Below are 27,453 nucleotides of genomic sequence, written 5' to 3' on the forward strand. Positions count from 1 at the left end.
CTAGTATCCTACTGCATCTAACAGAAAATATGCACCAGGCGTTAAAAAGCTTTTATTTCCACTCGTATAAGCAAACTCGTATCTTGTAGTATGAAAAACTTTAAGGAAAACATTGCACTTAATGCATCAGTTAAGCCAGTGACTACTCATCATGCACAATCAAACAATCATCAAGGAAAGTCTAGTCAAGCAAGTTGAAGCAAAAAACCAAATATCTATTCGGATCTATGCCGTGGTGTATCCGCCAACCATGAGTAGCAAAAGAACCTATGAAAAAAGCAAAATAGGGATTATGCCACTCTACCATTATCACTTCCATGCTACAAATAAGGGAATACATAGTCATTTTAGGGTACTTTTAGGGTTCATTCCCAACCACTAAAAAGAGAGCCAATGCTATCTATTTGTATTCATAAAATCTTTATGAACATTATCATGTTCAATATAAGGATAGGAGCTAGCTCAATGGGTAGTCTTAAACAAATATAAATACTATTCAAATTTTAACCTTATGCAAAAGCTTTTTTTTTAACACAAAGTAAAACTTGATTATACATATAGATGGGAATCAGGTCACCATTGTAAGTATGTATTTAGTAATTAAGTTGAAAATATTCCCTTAGAAAAATAGCTCAATCAACATAGTACCCATATTATATATCCAAAATTTACAAGATCTCATTCATACCATTAGATTGTTTTCATCACTTGTCATCAGTACTAACCTCAATTGGCATTATGTATTTGGGTCAAAATAGTTTTTAGTATAGGATATAATGGAGCAATACATTTATGTAATATCTAGTGATCATAGTTTCTAATATAGGATAAAATGGAGCATAGAGTAATGTTGTCATTCAAAAATGATAATATACCTTCCTTGACCATATACAAGTATCATGCATTCATAAAAAAAGTTAGTCATAAACTGCAATATAATGTGCCCATAATGCATGTACATTAAATCTTCACATGTTAGAATGTGAGAAAGGGAATAATTTAACTATGAAATCAGGGATCAATGTAGGAAATGGTCTTCTATGCACACATATATGCTAAGGGTCCATCTAATACAATATTGGAAATTGATGTGAGTATAAGTGTATGCATCCATCGGTGATGTATATGAGTGTATGCATCCATTTGTGATGTATATTGTTGTACTAATCCATGGTGCTTTACAGCTTGAGTTGTTTGTAGCACAATTAATCACAACAATTTTGTATTTTTTAAAAGAAAAATGCCATAAACAATTCATGCTGCAAAACACACACAAAAAAATGGCATTTGTAGCATTAATCCAAGCATTTCCTACAAGCAATCTCCATCCCTCCCTTTCCTGCTTACTCTTTCGGCCACCTCCACCCTCTTGTTGCCCTTCAAGACTGCCTCTTGCCTCCTCGCCTCCTTGCTTCCTCACCTCCTCACCTCCTTGCTTCTTTGCCTTCTCACCTCCTTGCTTCTTTGCCTTCTCACCTCCTTGCATCATGCTTGTTGCTGGCAATTCCAAGGCTATCCCTCCCCTCATTGGCCAGCTCCTCTACTCCTCACGTCATCCTTCTCCTCATTTTGGTGTCTCCAATGAATAGCTTGGGGGTCTTGTTTTTGGAGGGGGGAAGCATAAGAATGGCAACACCTTAATGCGCTGTCATTTTTCGTGCTTTTGCCACCCAAAAACAAGACCTGCAAAGCCCTTGCTTAAGCTTGAATGAGCCTTTTGATTTTGGGCGTGTTAAGCCATTTTTTACCATTACACCCCCAAAATCAAGAGGCTCATTCAAGCTTAAGCAAGGGCTTTGCAAGCATTGCAAGTCCAGTAAATGAAATCAATCAGATTAGGAATTGGCAAACTCAATTTGGGAATGGTCAGAAATACTGTCTTTGAATAATGCCTTGGATCATGGGATGGGGTCCCATGAACCTGCTGCCTATGACGAAGAATTATTCTGCCCTCGATTAAAGGTGACGTGTGTAGTAGTAAAAGGATAGCCCTCATGTAATCTCTAAGGGGTCTTGATTTTGGCCATGATTTGCACATTCTAGCACTTGAGCCATATATCAATTTCCAACACTTGAGGCATATAGTGGCTTTGCCCACGCAACGTTTCCAGCTGCAATCCAAGCATCAAGCAATCTCATATTCTGTATCCAGAGACATCATCAGGGGTAGAGCCTCTTTTTGGTAGTCTCATTAGCAATATGTATTGAAAAAAAAATGTATTCAATTATTATATTCTTCCTTGCTATATGAATGCTCTTAATGCATCCAAATTGTAGAACTACTTCAATACTACTTCTTAGTTATATTCTTAGTTATATTGTATAATAACCTCCATATGTATGCTCGTGAGACAACAAAAAAGAGACTTGGCAACCCAAAAATGATAGTGCATTGATGCGCTGCCATTTTTGGGCTACTAGGCCTCTTTTTTAATGTTTCCTGAACATAAGAACAAGCACTTATGTTCCTTACCTTTCTTTCCAATGGGGGTCTTGATTTTGGGGGTGTATGCCAAAAATTGATAAACAACATTATTTGATGCATATAGTTTTATTAAATCGATAAAATAAGCATGAAAACATCTAAATTGGCTCTTGCCATTTGATTTGATGTATGACATGACCCCATTTGGATTTGTAATTCCAAAGATATGGGGTCTTACTTTTAGGGCTTGAATGCCTAAAATAGGCAGCGCGTCAATGCGCTGCCTATTTCATACATTTAGGCCTCAAAAATAGGACTCCATGTAGGACCAAATGAGGTCCTACTTTTGAGGCCTAAATGCATGAAATAGGCAGCACATTGACAAGCTACCTATTTCAAGAATTCAGGTCCTAAAAGTAGGACCCCGTATCTTTGGACTTACAAATCCCAATGGGATCATGTCCTATATCAAATCGAACGGCAAGAGCCAATTTAGATGGTTTTCATGCCTGATTTCTCCATCAATCAAAACTGTATGCATAAATATATACATCAAGATATGCATCAATATATGCATCAATATATACATATGTATGTATGTATGTATATATATATATATATATAGATACATACATACATACATACATACATGTGTGTGTGTATACACACACACACACACACACACACACACACACATATACACATATAGATATATATGTATGTATATACACTTATATATACATACTTACATACATACAGCAAAATGGGGGTCTTGATTTTGGGGGGGGTATGCCAAAAATTGATAAACAACATTATTTGATGAATATAGTTTTAGTTGATGGAGAAAATGGACATGAAAACCATCTAAATTGGATCTTGCCATTCAATTTGATATATGACATGACCCCATTCGGATATGCAAGTCCAAAGATACGGGGTACTACTTTTAGGGTCTGAACGCCTAAAATAGGCAACGCGTTAACGCGCTACCTATTTCATGCATTTAGGCCTCAAAAGTAGGACCCCATTGGCAACACAATGGGGTCCTGCTTTTGAGGCCTAAATGCATGAAATAGGAAGCGCATTAACGCGCTGTCTATATCAGGCATTCAGGCCTTAAAAGTAGGACCCCGTATCTTTGGACTTACAAATCCAAATGGGGTCATGTCATATATCAAATCAAACGGCAAGAGCCAATTTAGATGATTTTCATGTCCATTTTCTCCATATATCAAAATTGTATGCATCAATATATACATCAATATATACAAATATGCATCAACATATACATACATACATACATACATACATACATACATATATATATATATATATATATGTATGTATGTATGTATGTATGTATGTATGTATGTACATGCATATATATACATACATACAAACATCAAAAGTAAGACCCCATTGGTTTCCCATGTCATGCATTTTGTTGTCTCTTGAGCATAACAACAAGCACTTGTGTTCTTTACCTTTCTTTGCAATGGGGGTCTTGATTTTGGGGGGGTATGCCAAAAATTGATCAACAACATTATTTGATAAATATAGTTTTAGTTGATGGAGAAAATGGACATGAAAACCATCTAAATTGGATCTTGCCGTTTGATTTGATATATGACATGACCCCATTTGGATATGCAAGTCCAAAGATACGGGGTCCTACTTTTAGGGCCTGAATGCCTAAAATAGGCAGCGCGTTAACGCGCTGCCTATTTAAGGCATTCAGGCCCTAAAAGTAGGACACCATATCTTTGGACTTACAAACCAAATGGGATCATGTCATATATCAAATCGAACGACAAGAACCAATTTAGATGGTTTTCATGTCCATTTTCTCCATATATCAAAATTGTATGCATCAATATATACATATATGCATCAACATATACATATACATACATATACACACACACACACACACACACACATATAGATATATATGTATGTATATACATACATATATACATACTTACATACATACAGCAAAATTAGGACCCCGTTGGTTACCTATTTCATGCATTTTGTTGTCTCATGAGCATAAGAACAAGCACTTGTGTTCCTTACCTTTCTTTGCAATGGGGGTCTTGATTTTGGGGGGGGTATGCCAAAAATTGATAAACAACATTATTTGATGAATATAGTTTTAGTTGATGGAGAAAATGGACATGATAACCATCTAAATTGGATCTTGCCATTCGATTTGATATATGACATGACCCCATTCGGATATGCAAGTCCAAAGATATGGGGTGCTACTTTTAGGGCATGAATGCCTAAAATAGGCATGGCGTTAATGCGCTGCCTATTTCATGCATTTAGGCCTCAAAAGTAGGACCCCATTGTGTTGCCAATGGGGTCCTACTTTTGAGGCCTAAATGCATGAAATAGGCAGCGCGTTAACGCGCTCCCTATTTTAGGCATTCAGGCCCTAAGAGTAGGACCCCGTATCTTTGGACTTACAAATCCAAATGGGGTCATGTCATATATCAAATCAAACAGAAAGAGCCAATTTAGATGATTTTCATGTCCATTTTCTCCATATATCAAAATTGTATGCATCAACATATACATCAATATATACATATATGCATCAACATATACATACATACATATATATATATATATATGTATGTATGTATGTATGTACATGCATATATATACATACATACATACATACAAACATCAAAAGTAAGACCCCATTGGTTTCCCATGTCATGCATTTTGTTGTCTCATGAGCATAAGAACAAGCACTTGTGTTCTTTACCTTTCTTTGCAATGGGGGTCTTGATTTTGGGGGGGTATGCCAAAAATTGATCAACAACATTATTTGATGAATATAGTTTTAGTTGATGGAGAAAATGGACATGAAAACCATCTAAATTGGATCTTGCCGTTCGATTTGATATATGACATGACCCATTTGGATATGCAAGTCCAAAGATACGGGGTGCTACTTTTAGGGTCTGAATGCCTAAAATAGGCAGCGCGTTAACGCGCTGCCTATTTCATGCATTTAGGCCTCAAAAGTAGGACCCCATTGTGTTGCCAATGGGGTCCTACTTTTGAGGCCTAAATGCATGAAATAGGCAGCACGTTAACGCGCTCCCTATTTTAGGCATTCAGGCCCTAAAAGTAGGACCCCGTATCTTTGGACTTACGAATCCAAATGGGGTCATGTCATATATCAAATCAAACGGCAAGAGCCAATTTAGATGATTTTCATGTCCATTTTCTCCATATATCAAAATTGTTTGCATCAACATATACATCAATATATACATATATGCATCAACATATACATACATACATACATATATATATATATATATATATATATATATGTGTGTGTATGTATGTATGTATGTATGTACATGCATATATATACATACATACATACATACAAACATCAAAAGTAAGACCCCATTGGTTTCCCATGTCATGCATTTTGTTGTCTCATGAGCATAAGAACAAGCCCTTGTGTTCTTTACCTTTCTTTGCAATGGGGGTCTTGATTTTGGGGGGGTATGCCAAAAATTGATCAACAACATTATTTGATGAATATAGTTTTAGTTGATGGAGAAAATGGACATGAAAACCATCTAAAGTGGATCTTGCCGTTCGATTTGATATATGACATGACCCCATTTGGATATGCAAGTCCAAAGATACGGGGTACTACTTTTAGGGCCTGAATGCCTAAAATAGGCAGCGCGTTAACGCGCTGTCTATTTCATGCATTTAGGCCTCAAAACTAGGACCCCATTGTGTTGCCAATGGGGTCCTACTTTTGAGGCCTAAATGCATGAAATAGGTAGCGCGTTAACGCGCTGCCTATTTTAGGCATTCAGGCCCTAAAAGTAGGACCCCATATCTTTGGACTTACAAATCCAAATAGGATCATGTCATATATCAAATCAAACGACAAGAACCAATTTAGATGGTTTTCATGTCCATTTTCTCCATATATCAAAATTGTATGCATCAATATATACATCAATATATACATATATGCATCAACATATACATATACATATATATATATATATACATACATACATACATACATACATACACACACACACACATACATACATACATACATACATTTATACATACATACAAACATCAAAAGTAAGACCCCATTGGTTGCCTATGTCATGCATTTTGTTGTCTCATGAGCATAAGAACAAGCACTTGTGTTCCTTACCTTTCTTTGCAATGGGGGTCTTGATTTTGGTGGGGTATGCCAAAAATTGATCAACAACATTATTTGATGCATATAGTTTTAGTAGTTTTAGTACACATACATACATACATACATACATATGTGTGTGTGTGTACATACATACATGGATGCATGCATGCATGCATACATACATACATGCATACATACATATTGATGCATATAGTTTTACTAGATGGGGAAAATAGGCCCTACTCTGATTTTTGTGGAGAGACACAACTAGACAAATAGAGCAAGTCCAAGGGGTCGCTGGGGACACCCCCGGCAAATGGAGATGCCCGGTATGCAATTTTAGCACCAATTTTGGGATGTAAGCTGCATAGTCATGTCCAAAAAAAGTTGTCAATTCTTGCATTAAATATAGGGTGGTGAATATATCCTATTCTGTCATGGGGCTGGAGAAGACGGAGGCAAAAAATTGAACCTCCAAAAAGACTTCTTTTACCAGTCTATGGGGACCGTGGCTCTTACTAGTGTTGAGAGTGGACAAGACAGCTACTGTTGGTGTGATATGGGAATCTCCCAATCTGCAATTTTAGCACCAATTTTGGGATGTAAACTACATAGTCAGGTCCAAAAAAGTTGTGCCAATTCTTGCATTAAATGTAGGGTGATGAATATATCCTATTTCATTAGGGGGCCTGCAGAAGACGGAGGGAAAAAATTGAACCTCCAAAAAGACTTCTTTTACCGGTCTATGGGGCCTAGCTCTTACTAGCATTGAGAGTGGACAAGATAGCTACCGCTGGTGTGATATGGGAATCTCCAAGTCTCAAGTTTTGGGGTACATGAAATTAGATCATGCTAACGGTAACTCTAAGAGGTTCCAAAGGCAGGCAACATTCTTCATCATAGCTAACTCAAATGCAAGGCAGTGAAAATGCCAGGAGAGTTGCTAGGTAGCATTGATTTTGGGAAGGGATATGATGATACTTTGTTGTGTTATGTAGGATATTAATTTCCATTAAATTTGGGACATGTTAGATATAACTTCATAAAATCCTAAGTCATGAAATTAATACATTACAAGTTCAAGCATAAATAATAGTTGTGAAGTTAATGCATTAAATATTCAAGCCTAAAGAAGAATTAATCAAGACCTAATGCACCGTACCAGAGACTTTGGCCTTACCCTCATTCCATAGACTTGCCAATGTAAGGCCAAAATTTTCATTCTTAAGAATATGTGGAAAGACCTTACATTTGGCCCACTTTTGGCGAAAAAATTTCATTCTAAAGAATAGGTGGAGTGAAATTGTGTTTGATAAATACAAATCAATGCTCAAGTTTGGACATTATTAAATAAAGGTATCCTTTTGAAGATATTGGAACACATGAGAGAAATAATATTGAAGATACATGAATTTTTAGACATACTATTAAAGACAAATGAACATATAATGGATGAAATCCTATTGATGATACATGAATTTTCAATAGAACTGTTATTCAAAAGATTTGATGGATTGAATGTAGCTTTAATACATTATCCCTTTTACAAGGGTGTTTGAGTTTAAGGCTTGAAACATAAGAATGAATTTGTGTTGAAGCCTAGTGGTTTGTTAAGGATATGTGAAACTTGAAGTAAAAGTACTTACAATGGAAGGGATTATATCAAGATCCTATTAAGGACATGTGAACATATAGTAGAATAATTCTACATAAAATCAGTGGATCAAACTTAATGGCTCAAAAGCAAAAAGGGATGATGGTGCAACCTAGGGGCTACTCTACGACACTATGGCAGCAATCTTTGTAGTTACTATCAAAGGTAGTGTAACTTTTTTGTCAAGGAAAGAGACGCGAACCACTCCACATGACCTAGATCTGTATGACCTAGGTTGCACCGACTTGTTTCTTTCATGGATAAAAAGTGACCCTTAGGTGATGCTATAGCACTCCCTTTTTTGGTCCATTATTATAGCACAATTGGGACCTTTTGACCTAATACTAGCTACCCATCAAATATTTGTTGTAGATGTTAGGGGGAATTACCAAACTAGTAGTGGTAGTTTTATCACCACCATTAGTAATTTTATTTGAGTGTTCCTTAATGGTAGTTCTCCTACTACTACATACAATATTACCAATAGTAGTCCTAATCCCAATGATAATACACATAATATTATTACGACCGTCCAACTTTAATCATCATTATATCTATGAATGCATATATATAGGTCTATCTATATCTATACCTATTTATTCGTCATCCAATATGTTTGCATTTATTTTTGGTGCTTTGCTTACTTTGAAACTAAAGATAATGTGATTTCATTATTGTTTGCATTCTTGTCAAACATGAGGAGCTGGAATGCATAAGAGTTGGGAGGCACATTATAATTTCTGTGCAGATTTGAGCCATTGAATAGCCTATTGATTCTGATTGTTTTCTTTCTTATTAAATCCTTAATTTGGTTATTTCACACCAAACATCGCCATATCAATTCTTTTTTTTTTTTGTTCTAGTAATGTCCTATCGTAGCATAGTCTAGGGTTGATCAAACAAGATAAATGGGTGCTCACATTTAATATATTTTTGAGAGTCAGAGGATAGTGGTTGTAGACTACAAAATCATCACTTTGAATAAATTTGGCAAGATTCTTCTGATAGAAGGAATAATTTCTATTACACTAAAGATGAAAGAAAATTATCAAAAGGCTGATACAAGGCTCAAAATCACACTGGTGCTACTAGGCTTAATAGTCGTAGGCTAGTAGTAGTACTAGTGTATTTACTAAGTAGTGTGCATGCCTCTCCTAATTAAAATTCATAGTCTTCATAAGTCAAAATATTCTAATTAGTTTTATCATCCTAATGTTGAAACTGACTTAAATTCATAGTCTTCAAAAAGGTATAATACATAAGTCAAAATATTCCAATTAGTTTTATTGTCCTCATGTCAAAACTGACTTTCTCTTCCTTCGTCTCCTATGAGCTTCAAACCTTTAATCCATTAATCTCTCAAATAGTAAGAATGGTCTTGTATTAAGAGACGATGATATCTAAAGTGATCTACAAATACTAAGAATGGTCTTATATTAAGAGGTGATGATATCTCAAGTGTTATACAAACCGTAAGAATGGTTTTGTATTAAAAGGTGATGATATCTCAAGTGTTCTACAAATAGTAAGAATGGTTCAAGTGTTCTACAAAAGTATTAGGTACCTCTTAGTGGCTGAAGGGAAGGAGTGATGATATCTCAAGTGTTCTACAAATAGTAAGAATGGTCTTATATTAAGAGGTGATGATATCTCAAGTGTTCTACAAATAGTAATAATGGTTTTGTATTAGGAGGTGATGATATCTCAAGTGTTATATAAAACTATTAGATACCTCTTAGTGGTTGAAGGGAAGGGGTTGGAAGTATGGGCAAAATCTCTAGGAACTACAGGATGGTTGCAAGAACAATTTTGAATGTCATAAATGACACTTGGGTTTTTCAACATACGGGTGAACTATTTTTAAACATTTTCTTTCATGGTTGATAACACTTTTAATAAGAAGAACCACTTTGAATGTCATAATTGTTGATGCAATCCCATGCTATGAAGTCTACAGACTCGCTTTTTTGGGCCTGCTCGCTTTTCCTCGCTCGCTCTATCGACTGCCTCCAACATGACCAAATCTCAAGTCATTCATAGCTTGCCAGGCCAGGTCAAAGTCTATGTGTTTTGCAACAACAAACATTTCTATTTTTTAGTTTCCTGACATACCAGGGCTTACAATGCTCAAAGCTCCTCTACCCAATTGAAATGTCTGGATTTTGATCCACAAACTTGAGATACAATTCCGTTTGCTGACCCAACATGTGGGAACAATAGAACAATGAGGCCCCTTTTTGCTACTACTAAAAGAATACAAAACAGAGTCTAATTAAAGCATATAATGAAGCAAAACAAATTTCAACCACCACACTGGTTTAGGACAGTCACAATTTCAATCACGGAGCTGGTTTAGGATAGTCAACCACTGGGCTGGTTTGGGACACATTTAGGACAGTCACAATTTCAACCAACTGGGATGGTTTAGGACATTGCCACAGTTTCAACCACCAGGATGGTTTAGCCTGACGGTCTCAACTTCACATATTAGATAATAACAAGTATATTGCTTTTCATTTCTCAATTTCACCATTAGAAAATAACAATATATTTCTTTTCATTTCTGAATTCCACAATTTAACAGTGGTATATGACCCAAATAGCAGGAAATTAAATTTAATGAATTTAAGTACTAAGAAACACAATAATTTCAACCACCGGGCTGGTCAATAACTAATGTTTATTCAACCATGTTGATTCAAGACAATCACATAACTGGTGATTGAGCTGAAGTAGCCATGGTTGCATGATATTCCAACAACCAGGTTGGTTTAGTAAAATAACAATATATTGCAAAATATATCGCTATTAATTTCTACTCAACCATGCCACCAGGCTTGACAACAACTAATGTATGTTCAACCATGCTGGTTCAGGACAATCACATCACTGGAGATTGAGCTAAACCAAGCTATGGTTGCATGATGTTCCAACGACCGGGCTGGTTTAGGACAATCACATTTACTCCAAGCCTAGTTTAAGAAATGAAACAAGTAAACTATCCTAAAGCTCAATCACAAACAACCACCGGACTGGTTTAGGCACCACTAACCTGTATTGTATCTAGCGTGTATGATGTGCTCCTCAAACACCTTGTGTCTCATCCGCTTCTTACAGATGTCCTTTCTATTTGGAGAAACTCTTGTATTTCTGTGCCAAAATATTGTCATTGTAGCAATGACTTCCGCATTTAGGCTATCTCTCCTTTTCTTGCATTCTGTTGAAGCCCAAGACTTCTCGGATTGGGATGATCGTGCATTTCTTCTGCTCTATGTTCAACCACTGGAGCCATGTTGGTCGACAACATCTTTGACATTGTGCACCCAAGCCGTTTCTCCTTTGTTTCAAGGGACACCAACATAGCTAATGTCACCCTCTTTGCAGCTACTTGATCTAAGCTATGCACCCCTTTCACTTTCTATAGGCCATTTCTCAAGTTAGAGAGCATTGCCTCTTGGGCATGCATCTCTCGAGGTGTTGGTAGGGTTGTTACTCTACAAGCTTTAGGGTGCAGCAGGCTAAAGCTTGTGAAGACTCAAGACTAGTAATCACTTGAATGGCCTGATGTTGCTGCCTTGAATGCACCCACCAATCGTGACACCACAGCTCATGTTCTTCACTCCAATGGCAATGATTGAATGTGTGCATCTGCAATCGCTTCTTGTTGTTACTCTGCAAGGAGTCTTCTATTGAGAGTTCATGCTCAACATCATGTGATCATGTGTGCATAGCACCATCACATGATCATATGTGCATAGCACTAACCTTATAGAGTGCTATAAACGAAAGGGTTAGATCCCCTAACCCTAAATCTAAATGGGTTTGTATATATTCTATTTTTTCAACTAAATCTAGTGTACAGTTAGTCATTTGTGGTGTGCTCTCTAGCTGTGCCCTCTCTCCTCATCTCCACTCTTCTCCTCTCCCCTCTTCATATTTTGTCATGGTATCAGAGCTCCCTTGCCTTCCACTGAGGCATTGCGATCTGTATGCGAGAGTATGAGAGAGTGTGACGTTTTGAGAGATTGAGATCGAGTTTTCTCTTCCGTGAGAGAAATTTCTGTTTATTTGAAAAGTTTTTGTCCATATTTTTGTTCTTTGCTTGCGTTCTTTGTGAGGATTTCTCTTCATTCCATTAAGTTTGCATTAAGAGAGCTAGTACTCTAAGAGAGATAGGTGAGAGTCTTTCAAAGAGGGATTTGTGAGAGACTTCCTTTGGATCTGCTGAGAGAGAGAGATCTAAGGCTTGAGAGAGGGAGAGTCTATGCTTTGAGAGAGATTGGTCCCTGTACTACGTGAGCAAACTTTTTGAAATGGACCTCCGTCAGTGGCTTCTATAAGTGCCTAAGGCACTCATCATCTTATCTAGTGCTGCAACTTGCTTATGACACTTACGACAAAGCATTCGCCCTCTGTGCAACGAACCACAAATAGCCTAGGCTTTCTAGCAGCTTCTACAATCAAGTGGTTGCCTCCTACAATGTCAACGATCTGTGCAGCAATGATTTGAGCAACAAGCTCCTATGCAGCCTTAGCGCTCCAGCATCCACGGGCTGATCCTTTTTTAGACCATTGAAGTCATCTGCAAACCCTTGATCACAGTGCTAGTTGGTAGCTCAGTGGTTTAGCCAAGCCCAAGCGTCAGCCACCATTTCATCCAAGGTATCTTCATACGCCTCTCCTTCACGGGCTTTGATGCCTTCTCCAACAGTGCCATCAATGCCCGACTACAACTAAACGGCCTCCAATGACCGTCTACTACCATGGGAAGCAGCCAGCTCTAAAGCCTACACCTTCAACATCTTGGACATAGCTCCAGTGATAGCTGCGACTCGTCACGGGCTCTACCTCTCTAGTAGCTCTCAACCAATGGACTCTACAGCCCCGCCTTCAAGCCAATCGCTCCATCAACGAGCTGATAAACGTGGCTCCTCGTGATGGGCAGGCCTCTCTAATTATTGCACCGCCTCACGGGCCAACATATGACTTCTGCATCAATGACTGCTCCAAATGCAATGCTTTCATCATCTAGCTATTGCCTCCAACCGTGATGTTACATAGCTCCAAAGCTTGTGCGCAATGCCAGTGCATGAGAGCTCCAGCAATGAGCTCCAATAGTAGCCCAAACTAAGGGCTGTCGATGCAACCCGTCTAACTCCATCAACACCTATGAAGGGCCGCAGTTCCCTATGCCTCCTAGACTCAACACAATCAATCGGCCGACTTGCATCGATGTGCAGCAACTAAGGCTTTGACTAAGCCTTCCAAAGCTAGCGCCTCCTGCACGTTTAAAGCTCCAATAGCTCTATCACAGCTAGCTTATAGCCAACCAAGGCAAAGCCTCAATGAAGTGCATAGTACGAGATACTCAACGCCCTGCAGCGACAGCTTCTACACGACTTCGACGAAATCCCAAGAGGATGGAATCTCTTTGATTCTGTCGAAATCTTCGCAAGATTTTGGCCTCCCTACTAAAGATGCACTGCATTCTTTGTATAAGAAATCACCTTACTCAGGTCTAGCCTCATGAGACCAGACAAATAAGGGGTTACCCTTATCCCTTGATTGACCACACATTTGGTTAGAAGTTTGACACGTGGCAGCGTCATCTCATTTGACACCTCAATAGCTACCACATTAGCAGCCCCGTGAGGCTGCCACATCAGCACCCTTATCTTATATGTCATGTCATTTGCCACGGTGGCAACCACATCATCTGGCCACATCAAAATAGCCATGTCAGTTGCCACATCAGCATAGCCATGTCACCTACCACATCATTTGTGCCATGTCACCTGTGCCATGTCATCTGCCACATCATTAGTGCCACATCACCACTACCACGTCAACTACTGACATCATCATTTGTGCCACCTCAGCACAGGGCTCCACTGGCACACCTCTTGCTAGACACAGTGCCACATCATCACTACATGTGACCCATAGTGGCACATCATCATTGAGCACCATTTGCACTCCTTTTGCCCCTCCACCTAGATCAAGTTGTATCTCTTGATCCAGGAAGAATTTGAGGGTGCTCTAAAAAGAAAACTCACTCGTTTTTTTGTACTCTACGTGCTCCTCACATCATATGCACATTTCAATGCAAGTTACACTCACATTTGAGCCTCACCGGCAAAACCACTTCCTTCATGCACATTCGCCTCTACATCAACGCATCTGACCCAGCACCCATTCACCTCACCCCCCCCCTTCCCCCTTCCTTGCCCCCCCTCACCCCTCCCCTCCCCTTCTCCCTTCCTTCCCCCCCCTCACCCCTCCCTTCACCTCACCCCCCTCCATCCCCTTCCCCTTCCCCCTCCCCTCCCCTCCCCCTCCCCCTTCCCCTTTCCCCTCCCCTCACCTCTCCCTCCCACTTCCCCCCCCACCCCCACCCCCACCCCTTCCCCCTTTCCCTCCCCTCCCCTCTCCCCTTCCTCTCCCCTTCCCCTCCCCTCCCCTTTGCCCTCCCTTCCCCCCCCTCACCACTCCCTTCACCTCACCTCTCCCCTCCCCACCCCTCCCCTTCCCCCTCCCCTCCCCTCCCCCTCCTCCTTCTCCTCCCCTCCCCATCCCCCTTCCCTTCCCCTTCCCTTCCTCACCCCTCTCCCTCTCCCTCCCCTCCCCCTCCCCATTCCCCTCCCCTCCCCCCCCTTCCTCCCTCCCCCTCCTCTCCCCTTTCCCCTTCCTCACCCCTCTCTCTTTCCCTCCCCTCTGCCTCCGCATTCCAATTCCCTCCCCCCCCTTCCTCCCTCCCCGTGCTCTCCCCTTCCCACTTCCTTACCCTACCCTTCCCTTCCCTTCCCCTTCACCTCCCTTCCCCTTTCCCCCCCCCCCCCCCTCTCTCTCTCTCTCTCTCTCTCTCTCTCTCCCTCCCTCCTCTTCCCTTCCCTTTCTCCTTCCCTTCCCTTCCCTTCCCTTCCTTTCCCCCTCTCCTTCCCTTTCCCCTTCATTTTTCTCTCTTTCTTACCTCCCTTCCTTTCTCTTTCTCCCTCCCTCCCCTCCATCAGCAATCATCGCAACATGAATCCCACACCAACAAGGATCAATTGAAAGCCCTACGGTCATGCCCATCCCACTTGGACAAGTGTAGTGCACTAGTCCCACCATATGTATCAATGGCATTCCATCGATGAGGAACCAAGGACATGTACATTCCATGCATGCATGTGTAGTGTCGTGTGTGACTCCATATCTACCAGATTTTAGAGTTTTTAGACTCTCAAAAGGTGTTTATTAAGACCATTATGATATCTTGAAGATTTTAGAGGAGTCTTATGGTAAATTAATGTCATCCATGGGCCATACATACATACATACATGTATGCATGCATGCATGCATACATACATACATGCATGCGTGCATGCATGCATACATATAAAATTTTCATGCTTTTAAATTACTTTTATTAATTTAAATGTAATTAAACTATCTTTTTTATTAAATAATTAATTTAAATTGTTATTAAGTGCAACATTATAGAGAGATATTCTGAAATTTATTATGTGGAAATGACAGTGCCAAAAAGTAAGCTTTTAATTCTCGAACAACATTTTCATAAAGTAAACTTTCCATTTGGGAAGGAGTTTTAGGATTAGTCCAAATGTAGACATATGAAACCAAACTTAATGAAATAATTCTTCATCATGTATTATCATATGTGCATAGCACAAACACATAGAGTGCTAAAAGGCACAAGGGTTGGAAACACTAACCCTAGCCCTCATCCTAAAGGGGTTTGTATATATTCATTATTTTTAACTAAATCTACTGTATAGTTTTGGGGACCTTCGCCTCACTAGTTCAGACTCATGGACGGCACCATGCTCTTTGCCTCCTACATTATACATGCCAAACCCTACACATTTCATTGCGCATGCACCAAAATTCCCCCTACTCTTGCACATTGATGCACCATCCTCCTCACATATGATGCACCCTCCTCTTCACACTTTTCCCATATCAACATGTATTCTCTCACATGTACATGTTTCTTCCTCACTACCACTTCCTAAAGATAAAGAATCTCATCAACACATGCCATGCTCCTCAACTGCTGTGAGACATGATTTTTGTCTGATGCTAGAATGGCTTGGATCACATAACAATGTGAGAAGGTTCATAATTAGAGTTTTGATCCTACTAGTTTTTTTGCAATCAAAGTCTTAAAGTAAAACCAATTGACTTCCAAATTTGATAGCAAAACCTTTGGAGGAAGCAAAATCCAGGGGTGACATTCAGCACGAAAGTGTCACAAGGGCAATTGGCATGGTGGAATGGTGAGATTTATTTTTCATGGCAAAATGGAAATCATCTGGATTGAGGTTGAGATACCTGAATACAATAAAAGACGACCATCACTAGCTAGCCATTGTGAAGATTCGAGCATGCAGCTAAAGGGTAACCCACATCATCGCATACTTGAACATTTTGGGCACACTTGTACATAGAGTCTAATACATGCACATAGTACAAGCTACATGTATCACCACAATTTCCTCTATAGCTAATCTAAGCCTCATTTTAAAGATAACATAATGTTTTACTTCTTTTCTACATCAACGGAGCTATATGTCTACATTTACGATTAGGGCTTGATGATGCAATGGGAATGCATGCCCACCATTACATGGCATTAAAGAGTTGTAGCACTATCATAGTAGTGCACTAGAAGGACACATACAAACATGTGGCACCATGAGTGTTTGTGCATGCAACCACCACCATTTTGGATTGCCCAGAAATTCTACACAATGTCCCACCATATTTAGAAGATGATGGACACTACATGCATACATTGTAGTTCTTACACAGATATGCAATGTTTGGTTATGCTAGAAAGTCTCCAAATCTAATAGATCTTCTATCCACAAATGAATTCGGTGCCATTTTTGAAGCTTGTACCAAGATACATGTGATAGTTATACTTGGAGCAATGACTTAGGCCTATTGATGATTGAAATAGGTTGTTATGCAAGTACTTGTAACAATTCAAATTAATAGCTTTTTAAATATTCTAGCTGTAACCTTGTGCATGCATAGATTTTATCAGGCATTGTCTTTTTTTTTTAAATATTTAATGATTATTGGATAAGATTTAAATTAAATTCCCTTTTGGTATTAAATTTACATATCAAATGATTGGAAAGTTGCACATTACTTTAGATAACAATGTTCATGCTTCAAAGTCAAAATTATTTCATAGTAATATGAACCATTATTTCATAGTATGTTATCCACATAAATTTATGTTCATTATTATGATGTGCAATTTGATTCATTTAGAGTAAGACTGGAAAGAGGAACAAATTCATTGGTTGTGATACATAGGATGTTAATGTAGAATCTTAGGGCATTGTTTCCCTCAAAGCAAACTTGATTGTGGAGCTTAATCATGTCAAGTCCAAAACGATCCTAGAGCACTAGAGGATTTTTTTGGGAAATAGTACATTGGGAAAACTCATTGCTAGGTCCCATGGATGATAAGATTATAACATGTGGTCCATTGGCTTTGAATGAGGTGGTGAAGACATGCCGTTCTACATTGCTATTGCATTCCAAGACAAGCAACAAATAAATATGGCTAGGAAGTTTTGCTAATCTATGATACAAGACACTTACTAGCATACATCCATAAAAATTCATTGAATTAGAGGGGAATATGACCAACGATCAACCTATCCATGTTTACTTCAGTCAAAAGTCCATGTCCACAATGTCTTATACAAACACATGGATTAGTTCGACAAGAATTATCTCTCTACAAGATAGGGAAAGGGTGACTGCTTATATAATGAAAGTGTTCTTGGGCTAAGAAAAAGATGAAAAGTTAATGAGGCCTCATGTGCTTACACCACAAGCACATATCCAATTAGTGGAGCTAGTAGAGATTCCATTCCTTTGGTTACAAGGGTCCTTACTCCTTTGTTATTGCATCAACATGTTAGGATTAATCTACCTCTCTAGCTGAGGTATTAACATCTATACAATGTTAGCACATATAGAATTTACATTAGCATACCACTGCATCTATATCAATATATCTTATGGATATAAATTGACACGATGTGTGGTGGTGCATGAATCAAGCTTTAATCTACATCAATAGTTCTCATAGGGCCTAATGAGATGAGGATGATGCATCTTTTTGCTGCATGACTATACTTGTATTGATATTATTAGCCCATGTATTAGAGGCTTTGTGTTGCGACATATACCATGTACATATGTGGTTAGAGGGGTGGATTGGTACTTCTTATCCCCATGATTTGATTCGTTATTATCTACATGCAGATACAACTTGTACACCCATACATTGCAATGGCGATAAGGGCACATCATTCCTTTAAAAATCCATTTTGTGTAATGGACTCATGATTTCCTTTGTGTTTGTACTTGTTTCATGCTCTTCTAGGTAAAGATGACATAACCTTGAGTAGTATGCCATATTTTTTCCTTGGTTGAGTGATGATGAGGGATAAGAAACTCCTCTGTAGTTATGGTGTAGTCTAAGGAAAATTGAGCAAGCTTGCCTGATGAGTAGGGATTGGGATTGAGAGCATCTCTTCTCTATAGGTGCATGTACTTTTTCTCGACATGTGATTGTTCTACTTCTTGAAAATCACGATTAAAATTCTTTTCACATGATTATTCCTAGGTGAGTGAGAGTATAACTCATGAAAATGAGATGTTTCTTGCCTCATGAGTGGGGATTATTGTTGAAAAAAAACTTCTTGCACATATTGATGGTGTCATACTTCTTGAAGGTGGCATTTGTCTTGACGAGGTTGTGTGTGTGTCTTGAGGATGATACACTTTTTCTTGGGGTTGAGATAAGTTCAATTTGATAGTTTTATTGTGCTTTGAGATTAAAAATAGGTTACAAATTTTGTAGCATGTAAATTTTCATTGTGTGTGTTTCCTCCCTTTTTGTAACCCTTGAGTTGTGGTGGTGAGTGTGGTTTGAGTAGTGCAACCTCCTCAATTAGGCACTTGATAAAGTCTCTAGTGAGGGAGGAGAACTAGAGGCAATAAACATGATTCATTAGAGTGTGGTGAGTGTGGTTCGAGGAGTGCAACCTCCACAATTGGGCACTTGCTAAAGTCTCTAGTGAGGGAGGAGAACTAGAGGCAATAAACATGATTCATTATGCTTAAGAAATTACAACCAAAAGACTAAGGATGATCAGCCTCTTTCCCTCTACTATAGGTTATGACTTGGACCATCACAATTCACAGTCTATCTTAGCCCATGCACTAGATGAGAGGAATGAACCCTTGATTATGTGGCCCTATCAAAGCCATCATATCATGGAAATCAACAAAAAAATGCCCTCTCTCCCAATGCCATGAATATGATAGTATCACCCATCACCTAAACAAGCATGATGAATTGTCAGGTAAATATGTCAATATTGCCATTAGTTGCTACAGTAGAATCATCAACATTATGAAGGAAAGATATTGAAACTTTATCATGATCCCCACTTAACTATACAAGCTAGAATAGCTTACTTGCATTGTAGATACATGGCTAGAAATAGTACACTCATCAACATACTTGAGGAAGATATTGAAGCCATGTCATGTTCCCAATTAACTAAAAGTTGAATGACTCCCAAATGACTTAGCTGCATTATGGATACATGGCTAGAAATGGATATAGGATTTTAGTATAATGGCTAATAGATTGTTACACTTTTATGAGTAATAGAAAACTACTTTATTAAAGTTAGACTTATGGCAATGAATAATTTGGGCCTTATTATCTTGTTATGATATGTGAGAGTGCATATCAAGATATTTGGGCTACTATCAGTACATGATTAGAAACATTATGAGCACTAGAAGGCTCAGTCCAAGTGTGAATAGTCCTTATAAACCTAGAGTAGCCTAGATTAGGGTTTAGTATATGTTGTATCATGCTCATTGTTTTGGTTTGAGAGACAAATGTACATTTTATGTGGCCAACATGCTAGTGTCTTATCTTCCCTCATGATTGTCTCATGATTGTGTGTGTTATGTGATCATGCATTCCCTTTAGCATGCTATCACTACATGCTTCTACATGGTGTTAGAGCTTATGGATCAACCTAATAGATGAGAGAAACTAAGTAGAGACTTTGTGTCAATTCCCATGGTGAAACATTTGGATCTTGTTTTTTATGTTAGCTCTCAGATTCGTTGATTATGTTTGAGTTCTAGCCTCATCTTGACTGTCTTAGCTCCCTTGAGGGTTCTATAGTTTCCTTAGACTGTATGTCCTTACTAAGCATAGATTTTCTATCAGTCTCCAAGGTCAAGGATTTGGATCTCAGTTTGTATGTTAGCTCTTGGATTCATTGATTATGTATGAGTTCCTCCCTCACCTTGACTATGTCTTAGCTCCCTTGTGGGATCTCCAGTTTCCTTAGATTACATGTCCTTACTAGGTGTATGGGGGAGAGGTGGTTATGCCAAATTTGGGATTGGGACTGTATTTCCCTTCCCTTATTTGTTGAATTTTGAAAAATTTCACATGCGAATTTTTTGCAAGTGTGTTTGCCATGGAATGCTAGTGTGCCTTAGTTCACTTGGAATGTTATCTTCAGTGAAAGGTTGTGTGTTGGGTGTTGAGAGGTTTGCTAAGTTGTGAGTAATTTGTATCCTACTCTAGTCTCACTTTGTGTGTGGAAGGTGAGCAAAAAAGCTTACAAGTGGTTGCAAATTCGAAAGAAAGAAAATGACCCTCCAACAAGTGGCAAAGGCATGCATTACATGAAGAACAAGATCCTCCTTGGCACTAGAAGGTGACCAACAACTTAAAACATTAACTCTCAAAGTTCAAGTTTTAGGGAAGCACTAGGGTAGCCAAGTTTTGCAACTCGACTAAAGCAAATAGCATAATAGCTTGTAGACATAGCTCACAATGGGTTGCAAACTTTAGTAGAACTCATGGACCCATAGAGAAGAGGTCATAATAATGTAGATGATGTGGGGAGATCTTAGGCTACTAGTTAGAAGAAAGTATAGAGAGTTGTGAAGTGCATGGCATTGAGTAGATACTTTAGGACATGATTCACAAATCTACGGAACTATAGGTAGAAGGAGCTACATGTAGTGTCACACAACAATGAGAAGCTTAAAGAAGTAAAGCCTTGAAGCTTGGTGAAGCTTGGGCTAGAGAAACCAGTAGCACTAAGAGGGAAAGATACCCAAGGAATGCAAAAGGTGCTTGGATGTCTAAACAAGTTAATTGGTGACCTAGAGATCAAAGTGCAAACAAGTGAATCATGATTTGTGTAGAGCTCCTAAAGACATCACAAACGTTGAGTAGCTAGATTGGAGACAAAAGGAGCTCATGTGATTGAGCTCCAGTGGACTACAAAAGAAGCACCACAACAATAGCTCGGATGATAGTTCACAACAAAGTTCAGGGAGAGAAGATGGAAAATCACCACTAAATCTTGAAGGAGCTTGAAGGAGGCACGATCAAGAAGAAGGGTGATTTAAGGAGGAAGAAGAAGATGGTGACGTCTACATAAAGAATAAATTTGGAAGAATGTTCTCCTAAGTCTCAAAACTTACTAATGATCTCTTCACACTAAAGGCAGTTATGGCCTTATCATGATATCTTCAGTGCCTCAAGGCCCATGTACAGGGGGTCTTGCATTCAAGTCTCCACAACCCCCTCACTCAAGGACTTCAACTTTGAAGACCCTCGATTTTCAAACTCATGAGGCAATTTTGAAATTGAGGTGGTGGTGGTTTTTCATTAAGAGGCATTGATATTCAAAGGGACATAACTTTTTGCTTCGAACTTGGAATCTAGTTACTTTGCTCAATTAGCACTTTAAGAAACTGGGTAGACAACCAGCTGTCAAGTGTACACAAGGCATATTTGTGCAATTCAAGTGCTTGAGTCATCATCAATGGTGGCAGAATTTTGTGTGCCAAAGACTCCGCATGCTTGATGGAAATAACTTCCACGTTTGGAGATGATGAATAAAGAATCTCTTTGTGGGATGAAAGTTATGGGCATTCTTTGATGGAAAAGTGCCTTCTATAGTACAAAATGCCACAAAGTGGATAAGGATGTCTATGGTGGGTTTAATACCAAAGCTATAGACATCTTTGCAGCATGTCTAAAGAATACAATGTTTCTCCAAGTGATGCCTTTAGCACAAGCATATGGTGTATGAACTACGCTGATGTTCGTCTATGAAGGTAAGACATACGCTACATGTCTCAACCTAAAGGTACAATTGTCAAATCTTAGAATGAGAGATGGTGTTGTAGGGATGGACCATTTGAATAAGATGAAGGTCCTCAAAGATAGATGTCGTAAGAATGGCTTTGAAATGGAAGACTCAGGGTTTATCGAATGGATACTCTAAAGTTTACCCCATCCTTTGAGAGTCTTAGGGAAGTAGTGATTGCTAAAGGCACAACTATCAAGTTTGATTAATACAAAAACCTATTGACCTAAGAGGAGGATCAGAGAAAAGGATTAGGGGAAACCATGTTGAAGGCACATATGAGAAGTTCTTGGTCCAAGCCTAGCCAAGGAAAGCACTATCATATTCAACTAGGAGGTGAAGAGTTTAAGTGGCTCGCATGCTAGTCCATGCATGTGGGAGAGATAGAGAGAGAGAGAGAGAGAGAGAGAGAGAGAGAGAGAAAGAGAGAGAAAGGGAGAGAGAGAGGGAGAGAGAGAGAGAGAGAGAGAGAGAGAGAGAGAGAGAGAAAGAGAGAGAAAGGGAGAGAGAGAGGGAGAGAGAGAGAGATCTTTCACCATAGATGAGAGACCAAATTTCATTTATATGACATGGATTGAACCCAAACCCGAGGGTGCCCAAATTGTGTGCACCCAAAAACATTCATGGGTGGGCTGGAATGGGCACTCCTTGTTACACACGGGCCACCCATTGTGAGATCATTAAAAAATGGGTGCCCACGGATGGGCACTCCTTTTACACACCACCCAAGTACAAACCCCTTTTGTAAAAATGAGGGCCCGGATGGGTGTGGAGCTGGGGGACCCAAATCGTGATAGTGATTGGCTAAATCAAGTCCTGCCCACCATCGGTGGGCAGCCAAGCTTGGTTGCCCAAGGAAGGCTTTTCTCAAGGCATGATGTGGACTCCACATTGGATTAAAAGGTCTGAGCTTGGGCACTATATGTGTAAATAGGTGCCCGCCCAAACCTTAAATTGTGGCTTTTTATTGGTCCGAACAGCTGCCCAACCTTGGGCGCCCTTTGGTGTGTAAACAACCTTACTAACGAATAAGGTTGCCAAGTGTGGACGGCAAAAATGTTGGCACAAGATGTCTCTAACATGGAGATAGATTGCTTCTAACTCTGAGAGAGAGAGAGAGAGAGAGAGAGAGAGAGAGAGAGTCTCAACGTTATCATTGAATGGAAAAGTACTGAAGCACTCACTCACCCACCCATTTGAGCCTATCAATGGGCACCTCGCCCTAGATCTATCATGCAAGTAGGATCGACCACATGCCACCACCCAAGTAGGGAGGCGGCTCTACCACTGGGGTCCCGCCTATTCAAAGATTATGCCATTGCATGTGTGTAGAGTGCAAGTAGGATCGAGTAGAGGCCGTTGCCCAAGTAGGCAGACAGCCGTACCACGGGGGACTGCCATGGCTTGAGTGGTGGTCATATATGCATGTCCGAAAGGTTAAGCCATGCATGTGTAAGAGGACCTCCCCATGACAGCACCAATGCTGGGGAGGTCGCAGAGTCGATAGCCACCAACAAGGGAAGGGATGCAACCACGCGTGCTGTCAACCCGTCTACAAAAACTTGTGCGAACTGGTAGGAGACCCGCTCTTCGAAGTCCTGTGCCATCGTGGAAAAAGTAGGTTGGCTAGAGCCGGTGATTGGCATTGAAGACGAGGTCTTTTACCTAATTTCCCGGTCCGGCATTCAGCTGCTGCTAGGTTGGAATTCAGGCTTTTAGAGCTTCTGAGTTGGCAGTTGACTGCTAAGCTGCAAAGCTGAGCTAGCAGGAAAACAAGGTGGGGACGCTCCGATGTTCAGCTAGTGGTGCCGAGTCGGAGCCACTAGCTGTCGCGGCAGGGAGGTCCTCTAAGTGTAGTGAATGGCTCCGTAAGTGAGTCTCAAGGTTACCATAGTCAAAAGGATAGAGGGGTTCAGATGAGAGCGGTCAATGGAAGTGTCCAGGCAGGGGGAACTCGACAGTTAATTAACTAACACCGTTGAACTGAGCTATTCGCCATCATCTGCTTTGCCTTCATCGCTCGTCCTCTCCTCCAAACTGTAGTCATCGATGCTGCTTCACGCGTGCCTCCATAGCCATGACGCGGATCTACTTCAAGCCCCAAAGTTGCTCCGTCCGTAACCCCAGAGCTCGTAAGCAATCGTCCGGACGAACAGCCCCCCTCAAGGACGATGACCAGGGCGGTTGGCGCAGCCAATTGGATCCCAATGCCATCGAGCAGATCGCTAATGGACTCGAACAGATGGTGCTTTCCTGGACGCGGCCTGGTAAGGAAGATGGACTGCCAGCAGAAGACGGTGGTGTGGCCAACCATGCCGCCCAGCAGACACGAGAAATGCTTAATGCGGATGTTTCCCGGGAAGAAGTCGAGACTTTGTTTCTCGGCTCCTCCCCGTTTCGTGAGCGCCCCGGAACCGCAGAGAGAAGCTTTCTTGTAGCTTCTAACGGTCGCCCACTTTCCTCCATGACGCCTGCAATCGAGGAAATGATGCGAGGGGAGCTGATCAAGAACTGCCGTCCAACAATTACCAACGGCGAGCTTGCGACGGATCAAGCTACCGCTGTTGATGCGGATACGAGCTACTGGTATCTCACACCTGCCAAATCACTGCCTAATTGTGTAGGCGTGCAGGAAGGTAACAAGGTGCGTGACGCTACGTCGCTAGAAATCGCCAATGGGCACGGATTCGAGATGGTGCATCAAGAAAAGGGCTCCAAACCGAATCAGGTTAAGGGGAAAGAAAATGGGCAAAGAAAAGGAGCTCGAATCCAGGATATAGATGAGGATAGTGATTCGGATGGCAACGTCAAAGTGGCAGGACAGCGAACTAACGATTCATCTGAGAAGATCTCTTACCAGATCAAAACTGCTGGCTCAAAAAACTGGAGTGAAACGATAGAGATAACCGGTGAGCCTGCGCACACTATGTTTTCAGAACTCAAATTACGGAAGTGCAAATACGGAAGTGTTAAAAGTGTCAACACTGATATTTCATTCGTATATTGATTCTGATGAGAAATTTCATCTCTCAGGCGGAAATCGGATTACCGATTTGCTTGGAAAGAAGCTCACCCCGTTAGGCAAACCACATCCTTACCCTCCACTCTTAGAGGTTGTCATCCCCGTACATTTCTATTTCACGATGCTGCCCCGCTGAAAGCTTCCCTCTCATTGAGACCACCTTGAATCTTGTGTGTATCCATGCAGGGTAAGGATGACCCTTCCGAAGTATATAAGAAGAAAGTAGAAGAGCTCCAAATAGCATTGCTAGAGTGTGCCATGGAATACGAAGTCAAGGTTAGCCCAGCCCTCAAACGAAACTTGTCCGAATTGCATTGTCACACTCTATATTATCCTAAGTCTGATGTTGGAATTTACAGATCGTCGAGATGAAGATGGAAATGCTGCAAATGAAATCAGAGCAACGCCAAAAGGAGGGCGATGTTGTACAATCAAAGCCAGGATCTGAAAAGTCAGGAGAGGTAATCCATGCCGTTATTGGAAAAGAAAACCCCTGTCGGAGGTGCTTGCTATAGTTGCGCTCAAAACAAACTTGAATCCTTAAAGAACGCTGGTGAGTTTTGAACAGCAAAAATCTCATCACAGGAAATCGAACTGATCCCAATGCATAGCCACCAGGAGAGGACAGATGGGCAGAGGGTGGAGTATCTAAGAAAGCAGCTCTGCAGATTACAACGAGAGAAGGTGGCTCTGACAAGAGAGCTAAATGATCTGAGGAAGAGAGAAAGGTAAGCAATTGGGAATGAAGTTCTGCAAAGAGATGTCTTTTTAGTATCGATTTGTAAGCTGAGCAAATTTGTTTATGGTGAGCAATGGGAACGAAGTTCTGCAAACAGATGTTTTTTAAGCATAGATTTGTAAGCTGGACAATTTGCTCATGGTAAGCAATGGGAATGAAGTTCCGCAAACACACATGCCTTTTTAGCATCAATTTGTAAGCTGGGCAATTTGTTTATTGGTATGACAGGCAATTTGATCTGCAACGAAGAAGCCTAGATGATGCTCTTGGGCGAGTAAATTCACTCCAGAGGTGAGGCCTTTGAAATGGGATGCACTTTGGTTTGTGATTCGCATGACGTTAGTACATGGTATGCAAATGGAAAGTTTCAAACACTATGGTTTACAGAGAGCTTGGCAAAAGGGAGCAGGAGATTGTGGACTGCCAATTGCGCGAAAAGGAGGTGAGAGCCCAGCTCTATGAGGTACAATTGGCGTTACACAAGGCTCAATCTACACAGATAGAGCCAAGGAAGCTCTTATCATTGCTCCCTGCCCTAAGGGAATGGCTTCAAACCATCAAGAAGGTGAAATGTGCTCTCTTCCCCTCTTTTTGTTTTGGGTGAAACTCTCTCTCTCTCTCTCTCTCTCTCTCTCTCTCTCGTTCACGCACGCTCTTTGGGAGTAGCTCTCTTCTTACTTTTGCATTTTGCTTTATTACACAGGTCCCATGTGAACCAACCTTTTTTGAGCCTCAGGAGAAGTCGACTCCCCGTACACCCCCTGTTGATAGCATTGTATGCTCTGTGACGAAGGAGATTCAAGCACTCCAAAAAACCCTTTCAAAGTTAGCCTCAAAGAAATGAGCTTGACTGTTCTATAAACAAAGGGGATGTGTGAAAACAAGTCTATATTCTTCAAAGGAAGTCAAATTTTGCATTTTCAAATTACATGCAAATGCAATAATCCAAATCATTTACTTAGACTATCTTTTGGTTGGAAGAGAGACTAATATTACAATCTAGTTCATATGCACCACCAGTTCTCTAAGAGCCACTAATAAATAAATCTTCATATAATATGACCAAATAAAATTTTATCAGTCAAACTTTAAAGTCTTTGTAGAGAAACATCTTTGAACACAATATTCAATGTTTTTAAATTTCTTGCTTTGTTTGGACCTTTTTGCT

General features: G+C 40.2%; 1 protein-coding gene across 1 annotated transcript; it reads left to right on the forward strand.

The window, feature by feature from the left end:
* Positions 1 to 24,601: 24,601 nt before the first annotated feature.
* Positions 24,602 to 27,129, forward strand: LOC147900962 (uncharacterized). Its single transcript, XM_087375431.1, has 8 exons — positions 24,602 to 25,433; positions 25,558 to 25,637; positions 25,733 to 25,822; positions 25,906 to 26,019; positions 26,132 to 26,274; positions 26,514 to 26,576; positions 26,673 to 26,850; positions 26,989 to 27,129. The coding sequence occupies exons 1-8, from the start codon at positions 24,602 to 24,604 to the stop codon at positions 27,127 to 27,129; spliced, it is 1,641 nt and encodes a 546-aa protein (XP_087231557.1).
* The last annotated feature ends 324 nt before the right edge of the window (positions 27,130 to 27,453 follow it).

The sequence above is a fragment of the Dipteris shenzhenensis genome, chromosome 6, assembly GCF_047967505.1.
Source record: "Dipteris shenzhenensis isolate YYH24624 ecotype China chromosome 6, Dip_SZ_1.0, whole genome shotgun sequence".
NCBI lineage: Eukaryota > Viridiplantae > Streptophyta > Polypodiopsida > Gleicheniales > Dipteridaceae > Dipteris > Dipteris shenzhenensis.